At 44.2% G+C, this 19,943-nt stretch overlaps 2 protein-coding genes across 3 annotated transcripts; both read left to right on the top strand.

Moving 5' to 3' along the window:
- Positions 1 to 5,180: 5,180 nt before the first annotated feature.
- sp2 (sp2 transcription factor) lies at positions 5,181 to 12,917 on the top strand. Its single transcript, XM_080852312.1, has 7 exons — positions 5,181 to 5,252; positions 5,743 to 6,540; positions 7,003 to 7,251; positions 8,008 to 8,311; positions 8,658 to 8,826; positions 11,293 to 11,486; positions 11,900 to 12,917. Exons 1-7 carry the CDS (start codon positions 5,190 to 5,192, stop codon positions 11,998 to 12,000), a joined length of 1,878 nt encoding a protein of 625 aa, XP_080708438.1. The 5' UTR covers positions 5,181 to 5,189; the 3' UTR covers positions 12,001 to 12,917.
- Positions 12,918 to 14,669: 1,752 nt separating this feature from the next.
- Positions 14,670 to 19,943, top strand: yju2b (YJU2 splicing factor homolog B). 2 transcript variants are annotated; one of them, XM_080853468.1, is made up of 9 exons: positions 14,670 to 14,697; positions 15,250 to 15,302; positions 15,413 to 15,466; positions 15,575 to 15,657; positions 15,752 to 15,868; positions 16,109 to 16,251; positions 18,005 to 18,177; positions 18,435 to 18,573; positions 19,047 to 19,943. In XM_080853468.1, exons 2-9 carry the CDS (start codon positions 15,300 to 15,302, stop codon positions 19,604 to 19,606), a joined length of 1,272 nt encoding a protein of 423 aa, XP_080709594.1. In that variant the 5' UTR covers positions 14,670 to 14,697; positions 15,250 to 15,299; the 3' UTR covers positions 19,607 to 19,943. The 2 variants fall into 2 exon arrangements, with proteins under 2 accessions (XP_080709594.1, XP_080709595.1); XM_080853469.1 differs by lacking the exons at positions 14,670 to 14,697; positions 15,250 to 15,302.

Below are 19,943 nucleotides of genomic sequence, written 5' to 3'. Positions count from 1 at the left end.
GTGTAAGGAAGGAACAAAAACTGGACTCTATCTAAATCAATCGGGTAGTAGTATCAAAAGCATCAATTCACTATGTGAGTTTTTCCCATAAACACATTAAGTTTATAGCATGCCTCCATGGCATTTACTGAACAGACAATGACCATAATAACAATATATACAATAAACAATAACCATTACAGACAGATACACAGTAGATAAGATTACAGACAGATACACAGTAGATAAGATTATAGACAGATACACAGTAGATAAGATTACAGACAGATACACATTAGATAAGATTACAGACAGATACACAGTAGATGAGATTGTATGCAGAGACATTCTAATAATATTTTGGCATCAACTTACAGTACATGAAACTAAAACTATGGTTTGGAAATGATAAGACATCATGTTGGAATACACACAACTGTTCAGCCATATCGTCGTATTTTTAAATCATTTTTTATTTAATTGGGTCACAGTACTGTCTTCAATGGTTGGGACAAAGCGTAAATGCCTCTACAGCATAATGGCCGCTGTCCTCTGCACATCTTCACTCTGTTTGAAGTGAGCTGTTATTCATTGGTTGGCTATTTAAAGGCCCAGAGTTGTAAACAAATACATAAGAGGCTTTAAGACAAAAAAGACACAACTATCATGAGTAACATTATCATTGTAAATCCAGAAGCATTTTTAAGAACAAAAACCACTCGCTCCTTTAATTGAATAACTGGGGGGCGAAACAGCGAAGCTGCATAGGCACACACTGGGCCCTGATTTCATTTATGAGCAACTCGGCTGTCCACTAACAGAGTGCAGCGCATGACCTAAAGCTAATTTGCTAATTTCATAACATGAGAAAGATCCAAACATGGGTCGGTTGGCGCAATGCTGGGGTGTGTTCCGTGTTTAAATGAGTTCCTTCAAAGCAACACCATTTCCGTGAAAAAGCACAGAAGACCAACTCTCTTTTAAAGTCAACCTCCATCATGTTCCTCTAGATGTTAAAAAGTGCTACAACTGCATACTGTATACACATGGAGTTGTATATTATATGCAAGGTTACATAATTAAATTAGTTAATCAGTTACAGTCAGTTACCGAGATGAAATATGTAATTAAATTACACTTACTTATCAAAATGTTGGTGATTAAGAAAGGGGTTACACCCAAATATATTCTTGTGTATTGCTTTGCGACACCGACCAACTGACGGAAAACTTCAAAAGGTTGTCGACTCCATCAAAGCGACTTCGTGGCCACATAGTAACACAGTCGTAGAAGCATATCTTGGCCCTAACTGGTCCCAGCCTGGAGAAACACCACAGAGGCGTGAGTCCCCGTTGGTGTGAAGGTAACAGCGCTGGCCTTTTACACCACTGGATTCTTGCAGCATCCCCTGGCCTCCATGGTAGAGGTATCCCAGTCGGCTTTAGGCTCAGAGATACATGCCGTCACTGCCTCCTTTTTTTGTAGAGCAGGTGCTTTTCCATGACCTGATACTCAGCACGCAACAAAGAGTCTGTTTTAGAATGCCCATGGGTTCTCAGGGGTCCTGGGTGTAATAAGAGTGTGCCTTGGTCCATGGGCATATCTATGTGAATCATAAAGGGTTCATTCCATCAATTTTCAAGTGATCTGTGATGCAAATTGTAAGGTTATACATGTGTTCGCTAACTATCCTGGCTCAACACACAACTCACAACATTGCCGGGGTCACGGCAGTGCAGAAATGTCTTATTTCACATTAGACGAAGAGATGCTGCAGTGGTAGAAGGAGGTCAGAACAGATCATATTATGAAAAAGATAAAACAGATATTAAGGTGTCTAAACGCTGAAACAACATGTTATAATGTGTTTCTATGCAGCATGTGACAGCCTATATAAGCATACGTGTGCCTAGAAAACCAAGGTGAAGGGACGTTTTAAACATACCACATTTCAACACTTTACATTATATCGTTTTTATTTTGACCAAACTGACATTAACCACCTTAGACCAACTCCTCATCTATTTATCTGTTGAAAAAAGTAAGTGTTGGGACAAAGGGAATTTCTAAAAGTATGCCTTTCAAAAGGATTGTTTGCCTACAATCTCGTGCATTATCTACCCAATCCCATGCCAGTGATAATCCTAATCGTGTGTGCATTCTGTCAGAAAAGGAGTGGACAATGTTAAATATCTGATTGTGAGATTAGCTCTCAGAACTGAGACAGTGGGCCACTCTTTTGTTTGTCAGAAATGACCTAAAGCATTTATTTTTCTTGATTTTTAGTTACACACAGGAAATAATGTTAAATTGTGCTATTGGTTGAGGATTTCCTACAACCACCAATCATCCCACTGTATGCAAGTACTCATACTCAACAACCCAACCTAACCAATATAACAACTGCTCAACCTTAGAACCTTAGGAACAGAATACCTCAACGCACAGCTGGCTGGTGACAGCCGCAACACGCGCTGCAAGTTGTAGGCGGGATCCGTAATGTATAATGACATTGCGTTCAGACTCTTAATGAACAAACTTTACTGGAATTTTAATTGGAACTGGAATTTTGATTGGAAAAGCTGGCCTGCTTCAGGTGTAATTCAAAGGTGTTTCAGGAAATATTCTAAAAATCTATTTCAGCTAGGTTTTTGGTTTTCAAATATATCACAGCCTGACTTTAATCCTCCTGATAGATGGTATCCCATTCCCATCCCATTCATTTGATGAGGAAAAGCTTTTGGTTCATAGGAAAAAAAAACTTTGCACAGGCCAGCATTAGTTTGTTGTCATGAGATATTTTTGCTGTCAAACATGGGTAAGACCAGTATGTATGACTAGCACTTGTTTTGTTTTGGAGGGTCTATGCTTGAAAACTATGTGCATTCATCTGTGCTTGCTTTGAACCCTTACTTTTGAATCCCATTGCTAGTTTAGGATTCCAAGCAATTAGCTTTCCTAAGTTAAACAAACCAAAAAACAACCCTTCAACCAGAAAACCTGGTTCCGTGCTGTAAAACAGGTTGAGTGGTCTGAGTGATTTTGTCTGGTAATTTATATTTTAAATCCTTCAGGGATATTTTGACTACAGTCTATTGCTTACAGGCAGTTAGAATGGGTGTGTGTTGACAGTTTACAGTCTATTTCTCTAGTTGCACTCAATGCTGATTGGAAGTTTATTTAAACGCCGTTGAACATTGCACTGAGGCGATGCACAGTCTGCTTCTGGGGGGCAGTGACAGCCTCTATCGCATTAACAGCCTGTTGGAGCTAAGGGCTGATTGACCAAAATGGATGTCAAGTAGAGTTTGACTGAAATGTCTCTTTGCCCGCGGACTGGGTGTGATATATGTCAGTGAAACACAACACTCATATCATAGGCTCAGATTATACTGTACATTTTCACTTTACACCCGCCTCAAAATACCCTAAATCGGCAATCCATTGGTTGTATAAGTGCCCATCTTCGACTTTATGAACATCCAGCTAGGTCATTGGCTAAGTAGAATTTCAATCTGAAATATCGCTGTTATCCATTGGTTAGAGCTACTTTCGCTCATTGACCCATATGCACGCGGATTGGACCAAGTGCGCAGGCGGTGTCTCGCATGGGCTTGCTCTTGAAGGCTGCACGGAGAGCGAATGTCGTCATGAGCGGTGGGTAGGAATTATAACATTGGTGTTTATATTACATTGTACTTCGTAAAACAATTCATCTTCGTTAACCAGAAGGACATTTAATGTGTTATGCATTAAATACATATGTTTGAATTCGTGTAGTTGTACTTTGCTTGCAAGCTGTGCACTTCCGGAATTGGGCTGCCTTTTCAGTATCAAAGAGTTTGACTTGCTACGCGTTAGCAAGCTAGCCAGTAAAGCAGAGTCTTGTTTGTAATTTTAGCTTGATGTGCATTGTGACTGGACTATTTCAATATACATGATGCAAAACACATACACGCCACTGGTGATAAAGTGTGGCTAACAAGCTAAATAGTTTGATTTTAGAGCTAGTCCAACTGGATAATGTTGGGGTAATTTTGTAGAGATACGCGTACCTAGAGCTATCTGGTTAACTAGCCAGTCATACGGGAACCATGCTAGTGCAATACCGATGTCTCTTGCAGGCTAGCTAGCTCTGCAAGTAAGCACAGCTAGTTAAACGTAGGTACTCGCTAGCTATAGCTATCGCTATCTTTTTTGATGGCGGCGCTATTTTCAGGCCGCGCTCAAACAGTTTTTTTTGCACTCATGTACTGTATATTAGCGAGTCAACACTTAAAGAAACAGTGCATTTGGTTGTGGCTAACGGTGACATGGCCTTAGTCTGAAAAATAAATGGAAAGCAAAACTTAAACCCTAGCTTCTGAAACATTATGTTCCTGACATTAACTTGACCAGCCGTTGCAGCTGGGAATAACACTAGGTCGACACATGATGCAAACGTTAGCATTATATGCAAAGTTGGCTGGAGGTGCTAGTGAAGTGTTTGCAGAGTCAGACCAGCTAGCAAATTGGTTTGCTCTGTCACGTCCACTATTAAGGACTCCTCGCGCGAGTTCCCAGTGCTAGGCTTAGTGCCTGTTTATTTTGATTTGTTTCAAATAAAACCCACAACTTAAACCGAAACGCCCATCCGTCCGTGGACCTGTTTCGCCGATGCCCAATGCTAAGTTGCAGGTAACTGAACAGTCCCCTCACTGGGTGCTCAAGTTGGACAACTGTTATGATTTTGGTATGAAAAAAAGGCACTTTAAGAAGTGCCATCACAGGAGTATTTCATTCTCAGTCGTTCCCTCGTCCTAAGTAACGGTCAAGTACTCTGATTGGCAGCACTTCTTACTGCGGAAGCACACCCTTAATTGTACCTGCACAGTGTAGGATCAAACAGACCAGGCGCATCTGCATGACATTGAATTAAAGTGTTATTGTATTGCTCTAACCTAGCAAGTAAAAAGAGCAAGCTATCACATTCACAGATATACATCAGGGAACATATTTGCATTTCAACCCGGGGTCAACTAGTTAACGGTATTCTTTTCTATTGAGTAACCTACAAGCTACTATCGTGATAGTTAAACTTACTAGTGGCTACGTTGATGGAAGTTGTTTCTTTATATAAGAAAAGTTTAGATTTATGCTAGGTGTTTTGTTTCAATCAGGCAACCAATCAAACAACAATCAATTGACTTTTTATAGCTCAGAAGGACAGTATGGCCACTACTGTTGCTGTCAGTCCCAGCGAATACCTCCAGCATTCTGCCACCTCCACACAAGTAAGTCTGTACTACTGACCTTTCACCCTTAACCCTAAGCCCTATCAGAGCTCCTGTGCATGGCCTGCAAAGTTCTTTAGCTTTGTTTATGTAAGTTTATTAATTGCTGTCACACAAAAGCTGCTGTAATACAGCGGTATAGATTTTCTTATTGTTGTTGTGAATTGAAGACCTTGATTAACCTTCATCAGCATTTAGAATTAATGCTTTGGTACTGCTAATGGGATGTTCTCATGCACTACATACCAGAGAGTAATGATATTGGCTGCCTTTGACAGTGGCCTAGATGAGACAGTTGTAATTGACTACCACAATCTCTTTTTTTCAAACAAAAATGTGGTCAATGTTTGTCCAGTACAGAAAAATCACCTCTAAATATTAGGTAATGTTACATTTCTGCTAGATAGTGCTTTCATGCCTGGCATAATAACAAACACGATCAGGGTGGTTTCCCTTTACACCGTCTCACCTCCCATCTCTTAATCTGCAGGACTCTCAGCCCTCTCCTCTGGCCCTGCTGGCCGCTACCTGCAGTAAGATTGGCCCCCCTGCTGCCCAGGCCCCAGTCAGCACCCCTCCAGCCCAGCCCACCGCCCGCCGGCTGCACCCCATCAAGCCTGCCCCCATCGCCCCCGCACCCCCTAAGAATGCCCTGAGCTTCCTGTCGGCCAAGGGCAATGTGATCCAGCTGCCTGCCGGCCTGGGTGCCTCGGGCTCCAGTCCGATCCTGCTCACCATCCAGAGCCCCACGCGTCAGGCCGCCGCCCCGGCCAACATCCAGTACCAGATGGTCCCCCAGATCCAGGGCACACAGACCATCCAGATGATGCCGCAGGGCAGCCAGATCCAGCTGATCCCCGGGACCAACCAGGCCATCATCACCACGCCCATGACCATGCCAGCTACGGCGCCTGCCCAGGCCCAGCCCGTCATGACCATGGCGACGGCCACGCCCCAGAAGACTGTGGCCATCAAGCCGTCGACGCAAAAGCGCCGGCAGAACAGCGAGCAGCAGCGGACCATGGTGCGGCTGCCAAGCGGCCTCACACTGCCCCTCAACGTCACCACAGGTGAACTGGGCACCACGCAAATACTGACGGAGCAAGGTTCCGTTACCCCTCAGCAGACGCCCGTTAAGACTTCCAGAAGGGGTCGCAAGAAGCAGACGCCCGTGGCAGCAGTAGCCCCTACCCCTGTGGCCCCTCAGCCGGCCTCGCCTTCCCCTATGGCAGAGCAGATGGAGTCGTACCTGATCGAAACCACAGGAGATAATCAGCAGATCATACAGGTAAGAATGATCCAGGTGTAACTGCTATAGGTCTAGATCCTTCTTCTTGATTATATAGACGTGAATCAAAAACTCTTCTTACACTGTTTGAAGGGAGTTTATTTATCATGAAGACCCTGGTAGCTCACAGCTACTTCTGAACTCTGATTGAATCGAACTGTAACAGTTTTTCACCTGACCAGCAATGACCCAGTGGATCTTTTTAGAAACTATTTATCAAGATATTGATTGTAAAAGACTACATTTGAAGGTGTTTTTTAACCTTTGTGACAGGAACTGTATGTGTAAGTGTAGTGAAGTCGAACCACCCGGACATGAACCCGGGTCTACAAGGAGCCAAACATGCACTCTGACTGCAACGCTAGAGAGCCAGGCTCGTTGGTATGGCAGTCAGAGCACATACTCATGTGTAGTGACGGCACGTCGTCACACTCAGTGATGGATTCTTTTTTTGACTTCCAGGCAGGTAACAACCTTCTGATCGTCCAGAACCCCGGCTCTGCCCAGCAGGTAGTGCAGCAGGTGCAGCTGGTCCAGTCCAAACAGGAGCAGCAACAGCTGCAGCACCTGCAGCAACCACAGCAGCAGCAGATGGTCCAGATCCCCTCACAGGCCCTCAAGGTGGTACAAGCCGCCTCCGCCACGTTGCCCCAGGTCCCCCAGAAACAGCCCGCCCAGAGTCTGCAGATGGCCTCTCCCGAGCCCACGCAGGTACGTGTTGGAGCATGTGACAGTGGGCAAAGGGGAAAGTTACTATGACGCTACACAGGAGATCTAGATCTGAAGCACTCTACATAGGCTTCATTTTAATTTACCCATTGGGGAAGACTTAATTGTGTGAAAAAATAGTGTTAAAAGAGAGATTGCTGCAGTGAATAAGAGAAATCAGGTAAAGTTGTCCAAGTGGTAACTGTCTTAAACTCACACTTATAACATGAGTCATGTGTCACATGAATGCAGCAGTTTTATTAGCTTTTTCTTAAGAGGTAGAGTTTTGTGTGTGTGCTGACCTGTGTGTGTGTGCTGACCTGTGTGTGTGTGTGTGTGTGCTGACCTGCGTGTGTGTTGACCTGCGTGTGTGCTTCCCTGCGTGTGCTGACAATCGGTGTTGATCTGTGTGTGTGTGTGTGTGTGTGTGTGTGTGTGACCTGTGTGCGTGTGATTGAAGAAACTTCAAATGGCTTAGGATTCGTGCGTGTGACCCAAGTGTTTGTTGACTCGGTGTGTGCTGACCTTTGTGTGTTGACCTGTGTGTGTGTGTCTGACCTGCGTGTGTGTGTGCTGACCTGTGTGCGTGTGTCTGACCTGTGTGTGTGTGTGATCTGTGTGTGCATGTGTTGACCTGTGTGTGTGTGGGTGCTGACCTGTGTGTGCTGACCTGCTTGTGCTGACCTGTGTGTGTGTGCTGACCTGTGTGTGTGTGTGTGTGTGATCTGTATGTGCTGACCTGTGTGTGTTGACCTGCAGGTGCTGATTAAGACGGCCTCAGGCGAGTGGCAGGCGGTGCAGCTCCAGGAGACCCTGGCTCCCGCTCAGATGGCCCCTGTCACCACCTCCGCCCCCGTCATGATGAGCACCGCCGCTGCCACCGTCCCCAAGCGCGCACTAGCAGGGGCACGGAAGGAGCGCACCCTGCCCAAAATTGCCCCCGCAGGCGGGATGATCGCGCTCAACGCCGCCCAGCTGTCGTCAGCGGTGCAGGCGGTGCAGACCATCAACATCAACGGGGTGCAGGTGCAGGGGGTGCCTGTCACCATCACTAATGCAGGAGGTCAGTCTGAGGTCACGCAGTGATGTTGCAGATATTAGACCTAGGCGCTATTGAACTAGCATTTCGAATGATCAATTTCCATCTCTTAATGTAGTTCTACAAATGCATTTTTACCGTTTTGTCAAGTTAATGTCCCGGGGATCTCAAGTATTGATAAAACGTACTACACGTGATCTCTGTATTTCTGGATAAATGTGCCCAGATGACTTCCGGGTACTGGTTAGCTGAATGAACCCCATTTACTTCATCATGACCATTATAATTACTCGGACTAATCTGGTGTGCTCAAACTCCAGTATCTACTGCTAACTAATCTTCGGCTACTGCTTGGCTTTTGTCCTCTCAGGCCAGCAGCACTTGACGGTGCAGACGGTCCCGGGCGGCAGCCTGCAGCTGGGCGGCGTGGGGGGGCAGCAGGTGGAGCAGACGCTGGCGCTGGAGCTGCAGAGCCAGCCGGGGGAGAAGAAACGGCGCATGGCCTGCACGTGCCCCAACTGCAAGGACGCGGAGAAGAGGCAAGTGCTCACCTACTCCTCAACACTGAAGGAGGCGAGGGCGGGGTGGTGGTGGGGTGGGGGGAGAGGAGTGATGCTGGGTTGATCCCTAAAGGGAGACTGTTTACCTCAATGCCTGTAGGAAAATCATTTTCTCCACAGTCATTTTCAAGAGAAACTTACACTGAAATTTAACAATAAAATTGTGTGCTGCCAGAAGTCGTTATAGGGATTACGTGTTGACTGAGACTTGTCGTCATCAAAGGAGTGTGAATGGATTAAAATATGCTTGCCTTTTCAAAGGTACGCCAGCTGATAATTGTCTGTTGGATTATAATTGAAGCCTAACGGGGACAGAGCCCAGAGGTGTGTGGTAATTGGTTGACACCTCGCCACTGCACTAGCCCTGGTGGCTGTTGGCTCAGGGTGTGTGTGCCCGTGCTTGTCTGGGTCACCCTTCCTTATGCCAAAAAGCTTAGTTGCATTTTCAACTCTCCACATGTAGTTTATCTGTCTGTGTCTGGGCTATGAGGATGAACTAATGTGAGCTCTATGGTGTTTGTGCTCATAGTGGTAGTCATGGTGGTTGACTCCCTGCCCCCCATGTTAGTGGTCTTTGTCTTATCACTGTCACTGCACTTGGTTATAGACGTTAGGTCATCAGTTTGGTCACCCGCCCTGCTTGTGGCCATTAGCTCATCTGATGGCATTACTGTTCTTTGTTCCAAGTTGACTCGTGTTCTGTGTATGTAGGTGTTCTGTGTGTGTGAGCTTGCAGTGAGTGGCACTCAACCTCAGTTAGTCTGTTTGCTGTGTTTGTGTCGTTAAGGGGTGTTCTGCTACAGGCTTCTTATGTTATGTTACAGAGTTGGTGTTAAAATATAGTTGTAGTAAGAGTATTTAACAGACGCTTTTGTCCAAAGCGACTTAAGAAACATTAAGGAAAAAAAAGAGTAGGGGTCCTCTTTGACTGATTCTGAATCATCTGCAACTACACATGTAGGCAAACTGGGTAAACGTCCAGTTTAGAAATGACCAATCCCTTCACAAAACGTTTTGTTGTATTTTGTGTGAGAGAGGTTCTGATCTGATCTTAAACTGACCTTAAACTGACAAGACCTTGAGACAGAGGGTACCTGCTCAGAGAAATGAAGTTGGTCATTAATCACACCCACGTTGGTGCAGTTTCAGTTGGGGCTCAATGAAGATGAACCAAGTGGGATCCAAAATCCCACTGTGACAAGATATAATCCCTATCAGGACTACTGCACTCACACATTGTTATGTTAAAGCTGCATTCTGCGATTCTTGTTTTTTTTAATCTAATGTGGCCCCTAGTGTTAGTTTATAAAGAGACAAAGGAGACATTTAAGATCATAACTTTGACAAATGTGCTGATAAATCAGTCCTTTAATTTACACATACTGAACCCTAGTCCAAATTAATTGAAGTGAATTTGAAGGATTTTTGTGTCGTAATGATGCACCCCCCAAGTAGCTACTTGTACTCCTCCTTGTGGATGCCCAGCACCCAACCCGACCCAATCTGTTTCAGTGATATCTGTATGGCTGTGGTGTCAGACAGCACCTGATAAGAGAGCAGGACTAGGAGCAGCTGTAGCAGCAGAGTCTGTTCATTCATTCATTAATGCAGTATGCCCAGTGTAATCGTCGTACAGGGCTAAGCCAATTGGCACAAAATGCCACGTCACCATCTATTGTGCAAACAGTTCAATGGAGCCCAGCTTAGGTAACCGCATGACGGCGAGTAGTGGACTGGTGCTGCGTGGTCGTTTCTCCTCTTCATTATTATGTCGGTGGCAAACTAAGGCCTCAGTCGAGTGGCTAGACGCTTCGGTCTGACGAGAAAAATCGCAGTTTATGAAGGGCCCATCTGACAAGAGAAGCCCAAGACTCGAATTAACATTACATTTTTTAGCCAGTGGAGCACACCTGGACTCTGTCATCAGAAAGCTGATCGTTGTCAGTGTGTTGTCGGCTGTAGGCTATCTCTCTTGAAACATAACTGTTTTGGTGGCCAAAGAAGCATTCTGTGTCAGATATAATCTGTATTAATCCCTAGGTTGTATGCAATCTACTAACCACTCACTCACAGATGGAAAACACACAGTCTTAACCGTTTCCATTGTTCTCACCCAACCAGTTTGGCTTGAGGAAATTAAAGAGATTATCTTAAAAAAATAAAAAAGCCTACATGTGTCTGGATTGCAGTGGATTCGTGTTGCCCTACCTCAGAATAATGGGACTTTTAAACAGTCTGTTAGATGTTAACATCAACATCATAGAACATTGTGTTGTGATGGTTTTTGGGAATGGTTCGTGTTCTCATACCATACAAAAATGAATCGACTTCATCTTTACAAATGTACTACTTGGTGTTATGCTTTTGCAAATTCTTAAAACTTTTGAGTCAGTCGTCTACCTGCCATCTTTGCTGTCTTCTCATGCTCTGTTTGTGTGTCTGCAGGCCGGGCGAGCTGGGCAAGAAGAAGCACATATGTCACATCCCGGGCTGTGAGAAGACGTTCCGCAAGACGTCCCTGCTGCGGGCGCACGTGCGCCTACACACGGGCGAGAGGCCGTTCGTCTGCAACTGGGTCTTCTGCGGCAAGCGTTTCACCCGCAGTGACGAGCTGCAGCGGCACGCACGCACACATACGGGTGAGTGAGGAGACACACAGACAGACACACACACAACACTTACACTCATCAAATACTAGTACGATGAACTGTTGCACGTGCACAGGTGAGTGGTGTAAAGATGTGTGTAGACACACACACTCACAAACACACACACACACACAAGCGCACATGCACATAGATGAGGCTTCTGTAAAAATGCACTGAACATGTACAACACCAAAAATTACGAATGCTTGTGCAAGTTAAGTATACAATCGCACCACCAATCAAGACGACATGTTGTGAACACTGGAAAGCTGTGTCAGCACTTCGTTTTAGTACATAGAGTTGGGATTTTCTTTCTGGCAATGAAATTAAATATTTGTCGTATACAACATTGCTTCACATCAGAGAGGTAACAGTCATTCATCCTTGTGTTTGTGTCTTGGCAGGAGACAAGCGTTTCGAGTGCTCGCAGTGTCAGAAGCGCTTCATGAGGAGCGACCACCTGACGAAGCACTACAAAACGCACATCAACACCAAAAACTTATGAGCCGGTGCCCTCCTCCGCCCCTCCCCTCCCCCCCGCCACCAGTACAGATGCGTGGCTGCACACCCGGTCGCCACGGAGACTGACCTACAGACGCCACCAGCAGCAGGGAAAAGAGGAAGCGTTCGGGACCGGGGCGACGAGCGGTGCTCTCCGCGAGGACGGATGCCAATCCGCTTTGCCCCGGCCTCACCCACCCCACTCTCCCACCACCCCACCCTCCACCCCCAACACCCTCGACCATCTGCCTCCACCTCATTGACCTCCTCCTCGGAAGTGGTGCCATGTGGGCGATACAAAGCGTTTCCCCTCCCTGGTGTGAGTTTGCTCCCGATGCTGGCCCAGTGGGGAGATGGAGGCCAGCTCCCTGTTCTTAAACAGGTGTGTGTGCGTGTTACATGATGGAGGGGGCCTGGCAGTGGGGAACCTCAGAGCAGCCAAAGCCTCTGAGGTCTGGGTCCAGGCTGTCAGCCCCCCCCGTCCCCTTCAATCCCCCTCTTTACACCTCACCCCAAAAAAACTCATCCCCGGTGCCATGCCTCTCAAGTCACCCCCAAAGCATTGTGGGTGAAGGATAGTGAGGGTGAGAGGAAAGACCTCATCAGGGCATCACAAACAGATACTCCAGCCAAAATATCCCCGTGTCCCATACTTTTTTCTCATTGTTTAATTTAACAGAAGAGGCATTTTTCTTGTTTTGTTTTGTCTGTGTTTATTTCCTATGTAGTAGTAATCCCCAGACATAACTTTTTGCTTATCTGTGTTCTCTTTTGTCGGTACAAACATTCATCAGCGCTCTTATACTCAGTATGAGTAGTCCATGCTCAGATCGTAATTATTGTTTTTTAAATTTGATAGTTTTAATTTTTGGAAATGTTGGCATTTGTATTGTCTAAGATTCTTAACACAATGCTGTTAAAGAAGACAAGATCCTTTCTCTTGATTTGTACTAGTCTTCTGGTAAAATTTTCTATGATGAGACAATCATGTAGGGGGGGGGGAGGAGGAGGGATGGTTTCTCTCTCAATGAAATGGCATCTGATGCTTAAATCATTGCTGTCCTCCTAGTGGTGTATACTGGTAATGCCTCTTCACTTGACGGTCACTGGCCATAGTTTGTGGTGTTTGACATAACAGAGGTGGGACACCCTAGTAGATGAGACCTCAAATCCTCATTTCAATTAGTTGCAAAGCACATTTGTATGTGCCCCTAACACCCTTGAGACCATTTTTCAGTGTTTTATTTTTTCTATGGATCTGAATCTCCTAATGTACCCACACACGTTTGACACATTGCCCCTCTCTTTATTTATACTGAGTGATTCTTGAGAGAAAAAATTGAGCATTCTGATGTTGAATGGAACACATGGTTCAGTATTCTGTTGTCAGGAGAACATGGTTTAACCTTGAGGGGATGCGACCGGTATAGCAGTGCTATAGGGTGGTGTCACCCAGCTCACTCTGCTGACACACACATGTCCCCCCCTCTGGTGACCTGCCCAGGAACCTCAACAAATACCTGCTAGATAGGAAAAAGGCCCCTGTGCATATGGATGTTTGTACTGTAAGTCTGTATTTGTATATATTGTGTCCTGATTACGATGTCTCGGAAAAATTGGTTACAAAGAGCCTAGTATTTTGGCTGAGCAGGCCAAAGGAATCCTGAAGGAACGTGGACTCTGTACAGTGTAAATGAGACAAACACATGAAATGAAAAAGGAATAACTTGTAAAGCTTCATTCTTGCGCAGTGTGACCCCTTTTTTTATTAACTAAAAAAAAAAAATGTTGCCTTAGACCGTTGCAACCAGTATTTAATGAAATGAGATTTTCAGTCTAATTCCAGGGAACTGCATTTGTAGAGTGGCGTTAATATTATTTTTTATTATATATTTTTTTGTCTAACTTATGTTGTACGATACCAGTTGATGTGCACTGATTACACCCCCAGTTTTGTGTGTTTTTTTTTTTGTTTTTTTTATATTTTAAATAATTGTTTGGCCATTTCAGCTTCATAAAGATCAGACTGGTCAGACACACAATGGCTCCAGTTTGTGGGGTCATAAACATATCCTCCCCGAGCCTAAACCCCCTCTCTGTTTAATGTGATAGACCCCAGTCTAACTCCCTATTAGCTTACCCTCTGATTCTTATGTCTTTATGACTTTTACTGAGGTGCTTACATTCGAGAGCTTGCTATATATTTTCTTTTTGTATGTCACAATCCCCGTCCCACGCTCCCCTCTCCCAATAAAGCATTCAAAACACCCATAGTGCCTGCCTATGAATGACCTCTTTTGTGTTTAGAAGAAAAAATACCTCCTTTGTTTGGAATACATTTTAAATTCCCTTCAGGCATTTTGGAACCGATCTTGAGTGTACAGTTATTGTTGAGGATAATCTTGAAGGCGAAGTGTACATTTGTGTATGTCTCTCTTGTTTATGGTTGCTGAGTATTGATTCATATGGTTGATGCATCAAACTTTCAAAACTTCAACTTATAACACAATATCCTCGATTTTGGTATTTAACAATTTAGATCATTTTAAATGTATGATGATTTAGGAGAAAATGGACCAGTCTTCGACGTAGCTAATTTCCATCACCACTAGATGGCAGTAGCTGAATGTATAACAGATGGTTCCCCCGTCGACCCAAGAAAGAGAAGAAGACCGGAGAGTGGAAGTTGATCATTTTACTGGTAACGTTAGCTTTAAATTTGACGAAATATGCCTTCAAAATCGGTTACTTTTTCAAAACACATATGTGGTCCGTTTTAAAGTACCTGTTTATGGACTGGCATAAGAGTATTAGTTCAGTGAAGCTCATTTTTGACAGAGATGCCAGTCTATCTAGTTAATGTTAGCCAGAGACGTTGTTAGCTCACAAGATATGGTCATGGTCGTCAGCATTCCAACTAAACAAGCTTGCTATATACATTAGCTACCTGACGCAATACCATAGAGGTGGTATATTCGCCATTAACCTTACTGCTTTATTGCTGGTCCGAACCCCCCTCTACAATTGAAAACGAATCGGTGAGATGGCAAGCTTTGCTTGATATCCAATGTTAAACACATTCGTTAGTTTGTTGGGGTTTTAAGACTGCTAGGTAGGCATCTTTCCAGCAGCGAACAAGACGTTGCATGGAGTAATAACTCACACGTGGACTCTGGCATCCAATTGCAAAGCAAATTATTTCGTACTTTTGAAATAATAAAGTAAGGTAACTTTGTTATAATTTGTTCCCCAGGTCGTTGTTCCATATCATCTTGAAGTCGCTAAGAAGGATCCGCTGTCAACATGGTTGGTGTCTGTCTCCTTGATTTTACTTAATTTAGTTTACAACTGCAGTAGTCTACACATCCATGCTGAGAATGTAGTTTATTAACCCGTTTGTCTCTCGTCCACACTAGGGTGAAAGGAAGGGAGTAAACAAGTATTATCCCCCGGATTTTGATCCGGCTAAGGTAAGAGTAAAACTCATGGGACATATTTGTATATAATTCTTAGAGCATCCATAATTCTTAGTTAATGATGTGTTGATACTGATGATCGTATTCATTTCACTCCGTCAGCATGGCTCCCTTAATGGATACAATAACAGCCATCCCCTTCGAGAGAGGGCGAGAAAACTGTCTCAGGGCATCCTCATCATCAGGTAAAATACACATCATATGCACATTATATTCTGGATGGCATTTGTTGACAACAACAAGTGGTCCCTGTACTGAGTCTCGTTTCTTCATTTTCAGATTTGAGATGCCCTACAATATTTGGTGTGATGGTTGTAAGAACCACATTGGCATGGGTGTTCGATATAATGCAGAAAAGAAGAAAGTCGGGAACTACTACACCACGCCCATATACAGGTGACACGGATCGCTATACTTTAAATACTATTATTTATAACCTGCACTTGTATTTAGAAGAAATTAGTGCTTAATACGAGAGTAACTGCACAGCAGAGAGAAAAAAAATACGTAAGTGGTTTGATTTTGTAAGGTCTTGCTTTATAGTCTCAGGTGTGATGGATCCAGTTGTAGTCTTTGATAAAGAGCAAGTGTGTGTGTTTGAGCATGTGTATGTGTTGTGTGTCTTGATGGCCACAGATTCAGGATGAAGTGCCACTTGTGCGTGAACTACATCGAGATGCAGACAGACCCGGCCAACTGTGACTATGTGATCGTCAGCGGGGCCCAGCGCAAGGAGGAGCGCTGGGACATGGCTGAGAACGAGCAGATCCTCACCACAGGTACCGTCCACACACCCTGCAGTCAATCCATCTGTAGAACGTGTTCAATTCCAATCCATCTGTAAAACGTATTCTATTCCTATCCATCTGTAAAACGTATTCTATTCCTATCCATCTCTAGAATGTGTTCTATTCCCATCCAACTACATAAAGATTATTCAGACTTGACCAAAAGCACAGAAAAAGATTTGAGTTTTTGTGCTGACATTGTATTTCTTAATCATCAGTTCCTTATTCATATGTACAGTAGTACTCCATTAATGCAAGCTATGCAAATGTATATATGCACAAAACTGTTACTGCTGCGCAATTAAAGTTGTTGTTTGAGTATATATACAGTTATGTGCAAAATAATAGCAGTGTGTTTAAAACAACAGAGAAAAAGTTCCATGTTCCTAATAGCATTTATTTCAATACATACAAAGGCACTAGGAGCAGCACACATTCAATTCCACATGAAAAAGATGAACTTTTTTTTTTTTAAACTGAAAATAAAGAAAAAGATTATTCGGCTGTTCAAAAAAATAGCAGTATCTGCATTTTCATTTACGAACTGGAATATTTACAGTATAAACTTTTAAATTAAATGAAGATTTAGCCCCTACTTTAAGCACTGAACTAATATTTAGTTGTGTAACCATTATTTTTTATCACTGCTTTACATCTGTTTGGCATAGAGTCAACTAACATTTGACACCTGCTAACAGAAATTGCAGCCCAAGCTGACTGGACTACACTCCACAGATCTTCTGCATTCTTGGGTTTTGCATCAAAAACTGCATTCTTCAGGTCACTCCACAAATTCTCAATCGGATTGAGGTCAGGGGATTGGGCTGGCCACTTCATCACATCAATTTTGTTGGTCTGGAACCAGGATGTTGCCCGCTTGCTCTCATCTGTCCATAGAACATTGCGCCACTTCTCTTTCGGCCAGTCAATGTGTTATTTGGCAAACTGTAACCTTTTCAATACATGTCTTTTTTACAGCAGTGGTACTTTACGAGGGTTTCTTGCAAATAGTTTGGCTTCACATAGGCGTCTTCTGATCGTTGAAGTTCTCACAGGCAAATGAAGATCTTCTTTGATCTCTCTGGAGCTGATCATTGGTTGTTTCTTTGCCATTCTTGTTATTTTACGATCTACGCGGATGGTGGTATTCCTTTTTCTCCCACGTTTTTCTGGTTTTCTTTGCCATTTTAAAGCATTGGAGATCATTTTAGCTGAGCAGCCAATTATTTTCTCCACTTCTTTATAAGTTTTGCCCTCTCCAATCAACTTTTTTATAAAAAGGCACCCAAAACTGCTATTAATTTCAACACACCCATTTGAACACCTTTCATTAAATTAGTCAATTACCCCGAATCAGCAGCATGCATGTCATGTCTGTTAAGTCTGTTGTTTGGCCATTGCTCTGCTGCACCTAGTCATGAATTAGTTCCAATGTTGTATCATAATTTCTGCCAAAATCAGTACTTAAACACATTAGTGATGTGAAACTACTATTATTTTGCACATAACTGTATATAAATGAATACTCAATATTTAATGTATATATCGATCAGGTTGTCTGTGGGAACATCTTTACTGAATTGTTGTCCTGGATGTTTTGTATTTAGCCACAGTGGAGAGGAAATATGGACGTCTTGTATTATGATCATTCTAAAACGTCATCTACAATTGCTCTCTCTCTCTCTCTCTCTCTCTCTCTCTCTCTCATACACACTTGTCTGCCTCTGTCTGTCTGTGTCCTTAGAGCATAGTGAGAAGCAGAAGCTGGAGACCGACCCCATGTATAAGCTGGACCATGGTGGGAAGGACAAGGAGAAGCTCCGAGCTGCCCTGCCCAGCCTCACCGAGATCCAGACCCACCAGTCGGCCTGGAGGGATGACTTCAATCTCAACAGCAGCCTCCGCAGGAAGTTTAGGGTGTGCATTGTTTGCCTGTTTAGGCATCCACATTACAAAAACACAGAGGAAAGACGAGCATTCTCGCACACCCTTTAACAGTTAAACTATACAGACCAACAGCTCTAGAAAATAATGTACATTTCTAATTAAAATGTCATGTCTAAACTCCAACAAGCTACATTGGATGGCCAAGCGTCTGTTAGGTGTGTGTTCCTTTGCCCCTATTTGTGCTGTCCCTGGGGCCATCTTTCCTGTGTGTATGCTTCATCTGGTAGGATGAGAAGAAGGTGATAGCAGAACAGGAGGAGAAGGACAACGCAGTGAAGATGAGGGCAGGTCTGTCCATCACTCTGGTCCCCGAGAAGGAGGAGGACAAGAGGCTAGCAGCACTGCTCACCTTCCAGAGCTCGGACTGTGAGTGCCAGGAATTGTTTTCTTTTTCTTTCTTTCTTTCTCTCTATCTATCTCTTGTTGGCCACATTACACAGTCGCACACAGGATGTGTGTTTAAGTTTATATAGTTTATATTTATATATAATTATGTAGTACACTGGTGGTAAATATAACAACATGAACATCAGTCAATATACAAATGAAACACAACTGTTGAACTGTTTACAATGTACTGCTCACTGTTCTGCTCACAATGTACTGTTCCGGTCATTATAGCAGCAGAACCATTAGTAGCTGAAGTGGTTTAAAGATTCTTATATATTATAATAGTGTAAGAGAATATTATGTATGCACAGTAAGGAGAGCATAGGCACAGTTGATTTTGACAGTGTGACTAGGGCTGCGTTCCATTTCTAATGACGCTGGTGAACACATCTTTAACCTGCCCTCGTCTCTTCCCTCCCACCCATGTACTCTTCACATTCTCTCTGCAGCCTATGACGACCGCCAGCAGAGCAAGCGCAAGGAGATCGCCTCACGCTCGTGGTTCAACTCCCCCATCTCTCCACCAGGGAGCGCTGCAGGCAGCCTTCTGCACAAACTTGGGCTGCAGGGCAAAGAGGCAGCAGCCACCAAAGCCCTGAGTTCCCCAGCCACCAGCAGCCTCAGCTTGGTGCGCCGAAGGAGCGGGGACCCCAGACCCGAGTCGTCGCTCGCCTCGGCTCCATCCGCACCCCAGCGCCGAGACTCGGACCCTGGGAGGGGTGCCACAGCAACCGCCTCCAGTGCTACAGCGGGGAACCTTTCACACGAGACAGGGGAATCCACTGGGACAGATTTGAATGAGACACAGAAAGGAAAGGACACAGAGGTTGAGACATTTGGGTATGCAAATGCCAGTAGGGACACGTCCACAAGCAACATGACCGGAAGATCATCAGAAGGAGGGGATGGTGGGCCGAAGGAGGATCATGCGAGCAGCTCTTCTGTCATCAGATCTCTAGTGGCAGACTACAGTGACTCTGATCCAGACACTGACAATAGTGAACCATAGCCATCAAAGGACATCAGCATATTGATAGTCTCATTAAGACTTCCCCTACTGGGTCTTGTGTGCTCTTGGGTACTGTGAATATCAGTCATCAGGGGGGAGGGATGGAGGGAGGTTATGGTTGTTGTTGATGATGATGAACAGAAAGATGTAGACTCGAAGAAAGGAGTCACTGTTGATGCAGATGTTAACTAACTTTCGGGGCCACTGGGGATGCATCTGATCACTCTGAATCTGTCCCTGTTTTGCTCACTCAGTATTTTCAAAAGAAAGGGATGTCATTGTAAATATATTGTTGTCTGTTGTAAGACAAGATATTGGTGTTATAGATGGTATAAGT

This window comes from Sprattus sprattus (assembly GCF_963457725.1).
Source record: "Sprattus sprattus genome assembly, chromosome: 1".
NCBI lineage: Eukaryota > Metazoa > Chordata > Actinopteri > Clupeiformes > Clupeidae > Sprattus > Sprattus sprattus.
Note: the sequence above shows the minus strand (reverse complement) of the source record. Positions and strands in the feature narration are given on the sequence as shown.